The sequence below is a fragment of the Gambusia affinis genome, linkage group LG11 (genome assembly GCF_019740435.1).
Source record: "Gambusia affinis linkage group LG11, SWU_Gaff_1.0, whole genome shotgun sequence".
NCBI classification, from domain to species: Eukaryota; Metazoa; Chordata; class Actinopteri; order Cyprinodontiformes; family Poeciliidae; genus Gambusia; species Gambusia affinis.
The window spans coordinates 4514847-4527235 of NC_057878.1; the positions used below are offsets into that span (position 1 = coordinate 4514847).

Sequence of the window (12389 nt, forward strand, 5' to 3'; positions counted from 1 at the left end):
AGAGCCTTTGAAGGAAGCATGATGAAGGTCTTCAACGCCTTGTAAATATAGGCATTCTCACCTTTGACCTATATTTCTAATTACTATGATTCATATCAACCTTATTCCTAACCCATTATCTGGAAGAAGTAAGGTTAGTTAAAGAGTTAAACCTATTATGTGTTAAACAGATCTTGACTGATGCTAACAAAAATAACCTCCCGACCATACAAGCTAAATTAGACAGCATCTACGAAAGAAAGGCCTGGGGAGCTTTAATCAGGTCCAGAGCTAAGTGAACCGAGGAAGGAAAAAAAAACAGTTCATACTTCTGCAGACTGGAAAAGAGGAAGCAAGTTTTAAAAAACACATTCAATCCCTTATTATTAACAACAATGAATGTACAGGTCAAATTCTAACTGCAAAAGAAATTAGCAACTTTTATCAAAACCCTTAATTGCTCTTCTTTTTCAACCCAAGACTGCAACCTTCTGCTAGACCAAGTCAGAGACTTGGGCACCAATTATAGTTTTTTGCATAATTAAAGGAACACATGACGTTGAATGCTTAAATTGTACTTTATCAATCAGGTCAAAAGCAGTTTTCATCTAAATGCTGCCAAATTACATCAATGTGAAAAGATGTTCAATATTAATGAACCTTAAGAAGTGCATTGAGTGTAGAGACGATTTCAGAAAAAAACTCAAAAGGTTTTGGGTAATTATGAACAAACACAAATCAGAAAATATTATTTAAAAATAATGTCAGGAAAGGTATTTCTATCACATCCACAAAATGAAAGAGTATCAAGATTTATGCAATTTACACTTCTTTATTATTATTATTTTTAATGTAAATAAGTCTCTTCCTTTGATAGTAGCAACCAGGTACAAAAAGGTCTATTCAAAAAAATTTTATTTACAAGTATATACAAGCTTATTTACATATTGTACCACATGCAACCATCGGAGTTATGCAACACAAAAACTCAGTGAATCACACAGAGAGGAGACAGACCATTAAATACTCACAGTTTTGTTATGCAGGGTTACATTAAACCAATTACAGCTGATGTTTAAAGAAAAGAAAAACAAATCATCAACATTGTCTTATTTCAGGTAAGCTGTTGTTACTGGAGATTAACCAGAACTTTGGGAAACTTGAATCTTGACTGTAACAAATATTCCAACGTCAGTGGTTGTAAAAACTAATGCAAGCTGGTCTGTTTGGCTGCATCAATCCTCATGTTGGTTGAATTCAGAGGGGAAAAAAAAACATCCAAAGGAAACCTGGGATGACGACACTGAAACAAGATTCACACGACAAAAACTGTCGATCGACTTATTAGAAATGAGGCAACATGTTGTTAAACGTAGAAAATGACTGCTGGGTGGAGTTTCTGTTCTTTTTGAAACGGGTTTTGTTTAAGTGGGCACGTGTGCTGGTTACAGTCAAAATTATAGGGAATTTTTTTTTAAATCCCTATAAAAAAAAAATCAACAACTTATATCCTGTTTAATCTTTACAAAAAGCTTTATGTGTAATCAGAAGTAAAGTGAGAAGAACATTTTCACTTCACTTGTTTTGGTACAGTTGAGCTCAGGCTTAAAGTGTGATATAAACAGACAAGTGGCAGCCATTTTGGCCGTTTAGCACAAGGCTAATTTATCACAGAACAATGGAAAAAGTTTGAGGCAAAAACTGAGATAGTCAAGCCTCCATATAGTGAGGAGACAACAGAAAGCAGTAATGAAAGGGAGAAATTCAAACATAAAACTACAGACTGCTGCTAATGCATTCATAGTTCCTAATTTGGTTTCATTTTTGTTATCCAAATAGAAGATGACAAAGAATCTGTTGCATTTTTGTGCAGAGGTTTAGAACATTTTACTTCTTCTCGACTTCTATATATGCTGAGTATTTGAGTTATTCCATTTGAACACTAGATGGCACTGTGGAAGTGGAAGTTCATTTCAATATAGAGAAACTATTTAGCTTTTAAACTGAATGATCATGTGAATTATCTGGGATTATAACTGAAACAGAAACAAGACGGATGAAGGTATCAGTCAGGGTGTGCTAGTAAAAACTCAATAAAGAGCATTAAAAACACAACAGTGAAGAATTTGTGATTTGATCTACTGATAACTTTTTGGAGCATTTGTTTTTTTAATGTCTTCAGTAGAGATATTTACTGCATGACTTGAAGGAAGAAATACTTTGTGAATCTAAAAACCAGCATCACCGTGGCGACAGAAACAAAGTGGGTTAAAGGTTTTCAGCATTTCACAGCGTGGAAACGAGCGGCGCTTCATAACCTCACCTTTCCAGAAATGATTCACGCATTAGGTCAGGAGTTGAAAAAACCTCGTGAGAAAATACATGTTCAAGTGTTGCCTAACATTACACACACACACACCTACACACACACACACACAGACACACACACAATGTCTTTGTTTCAGTCTGAGTCGCTGCTGCTGCTGGACGAATCTGTGGACATGGCCTCCACGTCGTCCTCGTTCTCCTTGTTGTGACCCGGCGGCTCCAGGCCGAAGTCATTTCCATGGTGAGGAGGAAGCATCCCTACTGAGACATCTGAGGGCTGCCAGGGGTAGTGAGGCGTCAGAACGTCTGAGGAGAAACAACACAACATCTGGTCATCTGATGAAAAACTATGAGGCAGAAAATGTTTCTTATAGCAAACAAACATTTGATTTTTGCTCTTAAATGAGCTGAAACGTCTGCTGCGCACACACTGTCAAAAAAAACCAAAAAAAACAAAGGTGGAAATAGTGACGTACTTCTTTCTTAGCTGTGGAACACAGAAAAAAGATGAAGTGTGAGCATTGGGTCAGAACTACAGAGAAAGGGAGAAAGATAGTGAGCAAAAAAGAAAAGGAGGGAAGGAGGCAAGAAACAGAGGAAGGAAAAAAACAAGCAAGAAAAAAAGCAACAAAGACAAGAAGATTCCTTCAAGTAAGAAGGAATGAAGGAAGCAGAAAAAAAGGAAGAAAGAACTCAGGCAAAAAAGGAAAATAGTGGAAAGAAGGCAAAAAAAGGAAAGAAAGAAAGCAATTAATAAAACAAGAAAAATAAAGGAGTGAAGGAAGAAAGCAAGCAAAAAATAAAATAAAATAAAAGAAGGACGTCTCAGAGAACTGGATACCAAATACAGTCTGGAAACATATTTTCCATCTGGAATCTGGATGACTATATTTCTCCAGACTGCATAGTAATCCTGTCACCATTGGCCCATTTTGTCTGATTCTAACATCAGAACTGGCCTCCAGTTCTTCCTGTCCCTCTATGGTAAACTGACCAGGCAGCCGTCCTGCAGCCAGAGCGTCTCCTGGCAGATGTCCGTTCATCCCGTTGGACGGCAGGTTGGCCATGTGCCCCAGCATCCCGCTGCGCATCTCCAGGTCAGTAGGGTACGGTCTGCGCGGGTCACCTGTGGCGCAGCGTTCCCGTTAGCGACTCAAAGTAGCAGAACAGAAACACCAAAGTGACTAAAAGGAGACGCCCGCTCTTACCCGGCACCCAGTTGAGCGGCGCGCACACGGCGTTACTGGCGCTGATTCGGTGAGCGTATTTGATGATTTCTTCGGAAGATATGCTTCCTGCGTTGGAACGAGAAAGTGTGGAGAGTTCAGAAAGAGACAGGGGAAAACAATTATTTAAAATATCTAAATGGTAAATGTTCACTGAAAGCTGCATTTGCTCACCTTTTCTGGCCTTCTCGATGGATTTCAGCTTCTCTTTAGCCTGGTAAACAGCCGTGGCCTTTGGGGGGGGAAAAAAAACACAAAATGGAACACGGCTTGTAAGGGAGTCAGCATAAAGAGTGCTAAATTAACAGTTAGAAGATCATGCTGCTTAACTAATCACCTGCGAAAAATGTAGTAGATTTAGCTAAAGTCCAGCGGTATACGAGTGGAGAAAGCCGTCACATTGTCAGTTCCACTGTCATATTGTTATTAAAGGGGCGGTACTGTGTGTTTTCCTACCATATAGTGTTATTCTATAGCACAACCAAGTAACTATCTTACCTTCAGTTGATGTAGAGATGCTACATCTAAATATATCAAATGTGACTTAAAAGAAAATAATTTAACACCTTGAAATTGGACCTCTGTCTCTTCAAGAAGCTCCTGTTCTTTGTGAAACTCCACCTTCAGAAAGTCAACACAACATGGCTCCTCTTTTAACCCTTTAGCAACGTTTTTGCCAGCATTTCACTGAGAAGCAGCTCCTATAATGAGCTCAGCTGATGCTCAGTTCCAACAGGTGTTTGCTAATTGTTGCTGGCTAGTCTGTAGGAGCTGAGTGGGGGAGTCGTGATCTGTGAGGGAGAAGCGTGGAAACTTGGAAACTGCAGCACAAACGAGGAGCTTCGTCCGTGAAAGCAGAGCTAGGTCCAGCCAGGCGTTTTGCTCAGCTGAATGATTGTCATGGAGATGAAAGGATTTCTCAAACAGGAATGAAAGAATCAAGTCTTTTTGATGAAGGAATAGCAATATTACACAATGTAAAGCTCAACAAAGGGGCGGTACATAATACTGCCCAATTTAACAGGAAAGTAAGGACAAAATAACTGCTTCTGACCAGGATGTGCTCGGCCTCCTTCAGCTGTTTCTGCAGCTGCTGGATGTCGCTGTCCCTCTTCTCCACCTCCTTTTCTAGCAGCTGCATCTCCTGGTGGACCTTCCCCTGCTGCTGTGCCACCTCCATCAGCTCCTGGAACTCCTTGTCCCTCTGCACGAGTAGCTCCAAGATCTGGGACAGAGCGGACCCTCTTTAAATACACCAGAACTAAATTGACCTACGCCATAAACTCAGAAACAATGAATAAATAATGGAAAAAAGGTATAGCTAATAAAAAGTCACCTGGGTAACCAGATACTTGATTTGAGTAATTTGAGATGTGTAAAAAGTGAATGGGGGGAGCTGGAAGTCTCACTTCTCAGCATATATTTACTGTTATTTACTTTATTCCTACATTACTGTATGATAATTTGGCTGCACTACATTAATGTAGCAGTTGAAACATAAGAACTCTGATACACACATTCTTTACTTTTCACACATTTTCAGCAAAAATGTCACCCTAAAAAAATAGAACAAAAATAGTTATTTTCAATCAAACGACAACACTAAGACATCAAATTTGTATCATTTTTGAATTGGGAGCATAATTTTGGAGACCACTGGTTTAAAATGTCCCACTAGCATCCTTTTAAATTGCAGAGTTTATGTAATTCTGACTGCTTGCTCTTACATCCTAAGTGTTACATATCCTCTTGTGTGACGTGCTGAACAGTTTTTTCTCCGTTACCTGCGTGTCTTCTCCTGGCTGAGGGAGTTTCTGACTTCTGGACAGTGCCAACATCTCTATCAGCTCCCTGTAATAAGAATAGTCGAATATTTGTTAACCAAGAGTATGCAGATTGCATCAAACACCCGCTGGTATGATTGCTTTCTGTAAGGCTAGGAGTAATTTATTTGTTTGTTTGTTTTTTTGTACTTTTTATTCTTTTATTGTCTTTGTTTTCCTTTTTATGTAATCTGGACTCTGAGTCTGTAATAATAAATCTATCTATCTATCTATTCGACATATTTAGGGCACCATAGAGAGATAATTATAAAGCAGGGTTATGTGTTTAAGCGACCGGAACTCGCTAAATTGTGATTTTTAATCACTTCTACAATAGAAAACCCGGTAAAGATGGTTCTGACCCGAAAAGCGAATAGCCCTCAGTTGTTTCTTCCTACTTGAAGAGAATGGAAAATAAGAACAACGTCGAACAAAACAAATTAACGAACTTAAAAAGTTCAATTTTACCGTGATAAAACCTCTAAGTCGTCCAAAAGAGAAAGAAGACGCTCCTTCGTTGATTTCTCCGCCAGCGTCGCCATGTTTGAATCTCTCTTTACGACGAACGGATGTGACGTCATTCACTTCTTTCTCGTCATGATGCTCAATGAGTGCCCTCTATCGTTAATAAGACGGTATTACAGAAACCTGCTCCTCGCTCTTGTTAATAAAGAGACAAGCCCCTTCTGGCAACGACGGTGAATTTCATTTTCACTATTAAGAACGTTATTATGGCGAGGAAGAGTGATGTTACTGGCGTCTCACAGTATGTTAAAGTGGAGCCTATATGAAATGCTACCAGGTGTCCCAAAAAATTATTTCTGGATATTGATTATTATTAGAAAAAACAATAACCTCCTGAGTCCTGAGCCAATCAGAGGCCCGAGACCGAATATCATCCATTTCATAAAGGCCTTTAAACAAGGACCAGGAGTAAAGTTAAGAGTTACCAGAGGCACGTGACCACATATCCTCATGCTTTTCATACAGGCCTTTACATAAAGACCCGGACTAAAAATTCTCTTTTTTGTATCCTACATACCGATGCTCGTCCATTTTAGAAAGGATAACCTTTCTTTAATGGCCTTTCTGTTAACAAGCATTTACCTGCAAGACAAAGAAAATGATTAGCGACCATTTGATCGCAGAAGGCTTACATTCAAAGACTCTGTTTCAGGTGGTCATTGACGTCAATCTGTGACGTGTGATTCGGGGTTTGAATACTTTCCTTTTCCTTTTTCTCTTAAAGCGTAATTATTTTCAAAGCTAAGAATCTCTGTTAAAATAAGATATTCACGGCTTATGTCATGTTATTAAACACTATAAAATATTGATAACACATATAACACCCGCTTCGGATGTTATCATCCCATAGAATGGCCTCAGTTGGTCCCTTCTCTGCCTGCTATCAAGTTAATTATCTGTAAAAAAAAAAATATATACTTCCATAGGCCCTGTCTATGAAATTTCCGGTAATTATATGTTGTAAGGTAATTATACATTTTATAAACCGGTAGAATATTTGGGTTTCTGTTTTTACAAATATTGACACGACAAAGAAAAGACAAAGTGACTAAATAATCGCAGATAATTATCGCAGTGACTATATTATCGCAGATATAAAATTAAGATATTATACAGTCTACCTTCAAAGACTGTATAAAAAATACTGTGATGAAGATTTAAATATCTATTTCTATATAGCAACATCCTACATCTATATCACATGTCACGTGACTATTAAAGTTAAGTTACATCACACAGACCACCGTCATTTCACACTAACAACCAGCTGAGCCAATCAGTGGCCACATATCATCCTGCTTTTCATACAGGCCTTTACATAAAGACCCGGACTAAAAATTCTCTTTTTTGTGTCCTGCTTACCGATGCTCGTCCATTTTAGAAAGGATAACCTTTCTTTAATGGCCTTTCTGTTAACAAGCATTTACCTGCAAGACAAAGAAAATGATTAGCGACCAAATGATCGCAGAAGGCCTACATTCAAAGACTCTGTTTCAGGCGGTCATTGACGTCAATCTGTGACGTGTGATTCGGGGTTTTAATTCTTTCCTTTTCCTTTTTCACTTAAAGCGTAATTATTTTCAAAGCTAAGAATCTCGATTAAAATGAGTTATTAACAGCTTATATAATGTTATTATACACTATATAAGTTGTTAATAACACATTTAATATATAAGTTAACTATACATTAGAACAGTATAAATGTATATTCTTCCATTTATAGGCCCTGTCTGTAAAATTTTCTGCAATTATATTTTGTAAGGTAATTATACATTTTATAAACCGGTAGAATATTTGGGTTTCTGTTTTTACAAATATTGACACGACAAATAAAAGACAAAGTGACTAAACTATCGCAGATAATTATCGCAGAAAAACTGTATAAAATGAAGATCTTATACAGTCTACATTCAGAAACTGTATAAAAAATAATACGATGTAGATTTATATATCTATTTAGTAACATGATATATCTATATCACATGTCACGTGACTATTAAAGTTTAGTCACGTGACACAAATTGCCTTCATTTAACGCCAATACCCAGCTGAGCCAATCAGAGGCCACATATCATCCTGCTTTTCATACAGGCCTTTACATAAAGACCCGGACTAAAAATTCTCTTTTTTGTGTCCTGCTTACCGATGCTCGTCCACTTTAGAAAGGATAACCTTTCATTAATGGCCTTTCTGTTAACAAGCATTTACCTGCAAGACAAAGAAAATGATTAGCGACCAAATGATCGCAGAAGGCCTACATTCAAAGACTCTGTTTCAGGCGGTCATTGACGTCAATCTGTGACGTGTGATTCCGGGTTTGAATTCTTTCCTTTTCCTTTTTAATCTGTGACGTGTGATACGGGGCTTGAGTTTGTTGTATTCTTTCCTTTTCCTTTTTAACTTAAAGTTTATGTGGTAATGTAGCCTCCTCTTTCCTTTTTGGTTCATATTTATGTTCCTTATATCTCTGTTTTGGATTGCTTGTTATAATGTGAAGCTATCTAGTTTTGTTAGATTTAGTGGAGTTATATTATGGGGTTGTTGTGTTGCATGTTTCTGATTGGTTGTTTTGAGATCACGTGCCACATACATCGGGAGACATCCGACTGCAGTGGCACAGGTGTTCTGCATCTAATTAAGCAGCGTGAAGAGCGGGAAGGATGATAAGTCATCGACTCCGAGACAGCGGGACGAGAGGAAGACAGTACGCGGCTGGATGGAGAAGCAGACGGACCTGGACTGATCGTTGGAGGACGGCGCAGATGGACTGGAGGACTAGAGACTGGAGGACAAGAGACGGGAAGACTAGAGACTGGAGGACAAGGGACCGGAGGACTATAGACTGGAGGACCAGAGACTGGAGGACTAGAGACTGGAGGACAAGAGACTGGAGGACTAGAGACTGGAGGACCAGAGACTGGAGGACTAGAGACTGGAGGACAAGAGACGGGAAGACTAGAGACTGGAGGACCAGAGACTGGAGGACTAGGGACTGGAGGACTAGAGACTGGAGGACTAGAGACTGGAGGATTGGGAGCAGAGGTGGACTGCGCCTCCCCCTTTGGCCAGCTAAGAGTCTACGTTACAGACTTGTTTATTGACTTTGCATTCAAGGACTGCTTACGCCTCCTTTTAATTATTCACTTTTTAAATAAATCCTTGTAAATTTTATTTGTCTGTTTAAAACTCTGTCCACAATCCTTGTAGTTGTTTATTATGTATGCCACTCGGGTGCCACATTTAATTATTTCCAAAGCGAAGCACTTCAGTTAAAATAAGTGATTAACATCTTATATAATGTTATTATACACTATGTAAGTTGTTAATAATACTTATATAATGCATAAGTTAATTATACTTTATATACGTATAAATATATATACTTCCAGTTATAGGACCTGTTACTGAGATTTCCTGTAAGGTAATTATACATTTTATAAACTGGTAGAATATTTGTGTTTTTGTTTTTACTAATATAGACAATGTGACTAAATTATTGCAGATAATTATCGTAGTGACTATATTATCCTAGATGGAGTGTATAAAATATAGATCTTATACAGTTTTCAGAGTGTATAAAAAAATATTGTGATGTAGATTTAAATATTTATGTCAATATAGAAACATCACATATTTATATCGAATGTCACGTAACTATTAAAGTTTAGTCACATGACACAGACCGCTGTCATTTAACGCCAATATCCAGCTGAGCCAATCAGAGGTCACATATCATCCTGGTTTTCATACAGGCCTTTAAATACAGACCCGGACTAAAAATTCTCTTTTTTGTGTCCTGCATAGCGATGCTCGTCCATTTTAGAAAGGATAGCCTTTCATTAATGGTTTTTGTATTTATATAACATACAAATGACGTGTGATTCGGGGTTTGCGTTTGCTGTATTCTTTCCTTTTCCTTTTTATTTTAAAGTTTATTTTCAAATAGAGAAGCAACTCAGTTAAATTAAGTCATTAACAGCTTATATATTACATAAGTATGTATTTTATATATTGAAATTACACATTATATAAGCTAGTAGAATATTTTGCATTTTGTTTTTACAAATATTGACACGACAAAGAAAAGACAAAGTCACTAAATAATCGCAGATAATTATCGCAGTGACTATATTATCGCAGATATAAAATGAAGATATTATACAGTCTACCTTCAAAGACTGTATAAAACATACTGTGATGAAGATTTAAATATCTATTTCTATATAGCAACATCCTACATCTATATCACATGTCACGTGACTATTAAAGTTTAGTCACATGACACAGACCACCGTCATTTCACACCAACAACCAGCTGAGCCAATCAGTGGCCACATATCCTCATGCTTTTTATACAGGCCTTTACATAAAGACCCGGACTAAAAATTCTCTTTTTTGTGTCCTGCTTACCGATGCTCGTCCATTTTAGAAAGGATAACCTTTCTTTAATGGCCTTTCTGTTAACAAGCATTTACCTGCAAGACAAAGAAAATGATTAGCGACCAAATGATCGCAGAAGGCCTACATTCAAAGACTCTGTTTCAGGCGGTCATTGACGTCAATCTGTGACGTGTGATTCGGGGTTTGAATTCTTTCCTTTTCCTTTTTCACGTAAAGCGTAATTATTTTCAAAGCTAAGAATCTCGGTTAAAATAATTTATTAACAGCTTATATAATGTTATTATACACTATATAAGTTGTTAATAACACATTTAATATATAAGTTAATTATACATTAGATCAGTATAAATGTATATACTTCCATTTATAGGCCCTGTCTGTAAAATTTTCTGCAATTATATTTTGTAAGGTAATTATACATTTTATAAACTGGTAGAATATTTGGGTTTCTGTTTTTACAAATATTGACACGACAAATAAAAGACAAAGTGACTAAACTATCGCAGAAAAACTGTATAAAATGAAGATCTTATACAGTCTACATTCAGAAACTGTGTAAAAAAATAATACGATGTAGATTTATATATCTATTTAGTAATATGATATATCTATATCACATGTCACGTGACTATTAAAGTTTAGTCACGTGACACAAATTGCCTTCATTTAACGCCAATACCCAGCTGAGCCAATCAGAGGCCACATATCATCCTGCTTTTCATACAGGCCTTTACATAAAGACCCGGACTAAAAATTCTCTTTTTTGTATCCTGCTTACCGATGCTCGTCCATTTTAGAAAGGATAACCTTTCATTAATGGCCTTTCTGTTAACAAGCATTTACCTGCAAGACAAAGAAAATGATTAGCGACCAAATGATCGCAGAAGGCCTACATTCAAAGACTCTGTTTCAGGCAGTCATTGACGTCAATCTGTGACGTGTGATTCCGGGTTTGAATTCTTTCCTTTTCCTTTTTCACTATAAGCGTAATTATTTTCAAAGCGAAGCATCTCAATTAAATTAAGTTATTACCTGCTTAAAAAATGCTATTATACACAATAAAAAGTGTTTATAATAGTTATCTATTGTATAAATGTATTTTACATTAGATAAGTATAAATACATGTAGTTTCATTTATAGGTCCTGTCACTGAGATTTTCTGTAAAGGCATTTTTTTTGGTAAAGTAATTATACATTTTATAAACTGGTAGAATATTTGGGTTTTTGTTTTTACAAATATTGACACGAAAAGACAAAGTAAAAGATTTACAAAATGCTCCAAGTAACACTAAAACATTTCAAAAGAAAACAAAATCTGCATTATTTGTTTTCCAATTTCTCTCACGCACCAGTGCGTGCGTTCGTCAATGAAAGTCATGGAAACGACGTTAGCGTTCTCAACCCTATAAATGACGCTGACCTTCTGAATTCGTTCCCCTTTGCGACGGGACTTTTGAGAGAGACGCCTGAAGGAGCCTTTAAAGCCTCGGAAGGTTTGAGCTTGTCGAGAAGTCTACTGTGCAAAACTTATTGAAGAAGCACTTGCTGAAATACGCACTTGCTGAAGAAGCCCGTGGTTACCAAAGCTGCGAAAGACGGTTCCTGGCCAGGAGAAGGACCAGCAGGGTGAACAGCTGGAAGGTTAACATCATTCTTCTACTATTTTTAATAAACGAAAGCAAGTTATTACAACGATATTAGTGACTTGTTTAGTTTATTTTGTGTTTGTGTGTGTGTTTTGAGGAAATACAGACTGCTGTAGAAAAAAAGACGAGTAGCATTCTTTGCTAGCATAGATCGTTCTTAACTAATGAGCCTTTTTCTGAACTGAATTTCGCTGGAAATGTCCGGAATGTTAAACTGTGGGTAGTGATTTAATAAATATATGTATTTTACTGAATTATAGTTAAATTAGTTAAATTAACGTCAAATTCCTGAAAAATTAGCTTGTTTTTTGACCGTTACTTTTTGAAAAATGCCGTGATAAACACTCAGTATCCATGGATACGCTAAATGAAATGCCTTAAATATTTAATTTTTTTTTTTTTAATTTTAAAAAAATTGTATTTGTCCTTATAATAGCCTATATTTTAATTGTTCAGTTTC

The 12389-nt window shown here is 36.9% G+C and overlaps 1 protein-coding gene across 1 annotated transcript; it reads right to left on the bottom strand.

Moving 5' to 3' along the window:
- Positions 1–877: 877 nt before the first annotated feature.
- On the bottom strand, positions 878–5971 carry med4 (mediator complex subunit 4). Its single transcript, XM_044131800.1, has 7 exons — positions 5825–5971; positions 5318–5384; positions 4588–4758; positions 3708–3765; positions 3516–3602; positions 3302–3433; positions 878–2613 (listed from the first exon to the last, which is right to left on the bottom strand). The coding sequence occupies exons 1-7, from the start codon at positions 5935–5937 to the stop codon at positions 2441–2443; spliced, it is 801 nt and encodes a 266-aa protein (XP_043987735.1). The 5' UTR covers positions 5938–5971; the 3' UTR covers positions 878–2440.
- Between the last annotated feature and the right edge of the window lie 6418 nt (positions 5972–12389).

Coding starts and splice junctions, on each gene's coding strand:
- med4 (XM_044131800.1), bottom strand. CDS start 5,937: ATGACGTCACATCCGTTCGTCGTAAAGAGAGATTCAAACATGGCGACG. Junction 3,766..4,587: donor AGGAGGCCGAGCACATCCTG/GTCAGAAGCAGT, acceptor CCCCCCCCAAAG/GCCACGGCTGTTTACCAGGC. Junction 2,614..3,301: donor GGCTGCAGGACGGCTGCCTG/GTCAGTTTACCA, acceptor GTTTCTCCTCAG/ACGTTCTGACGCCTCACTAC.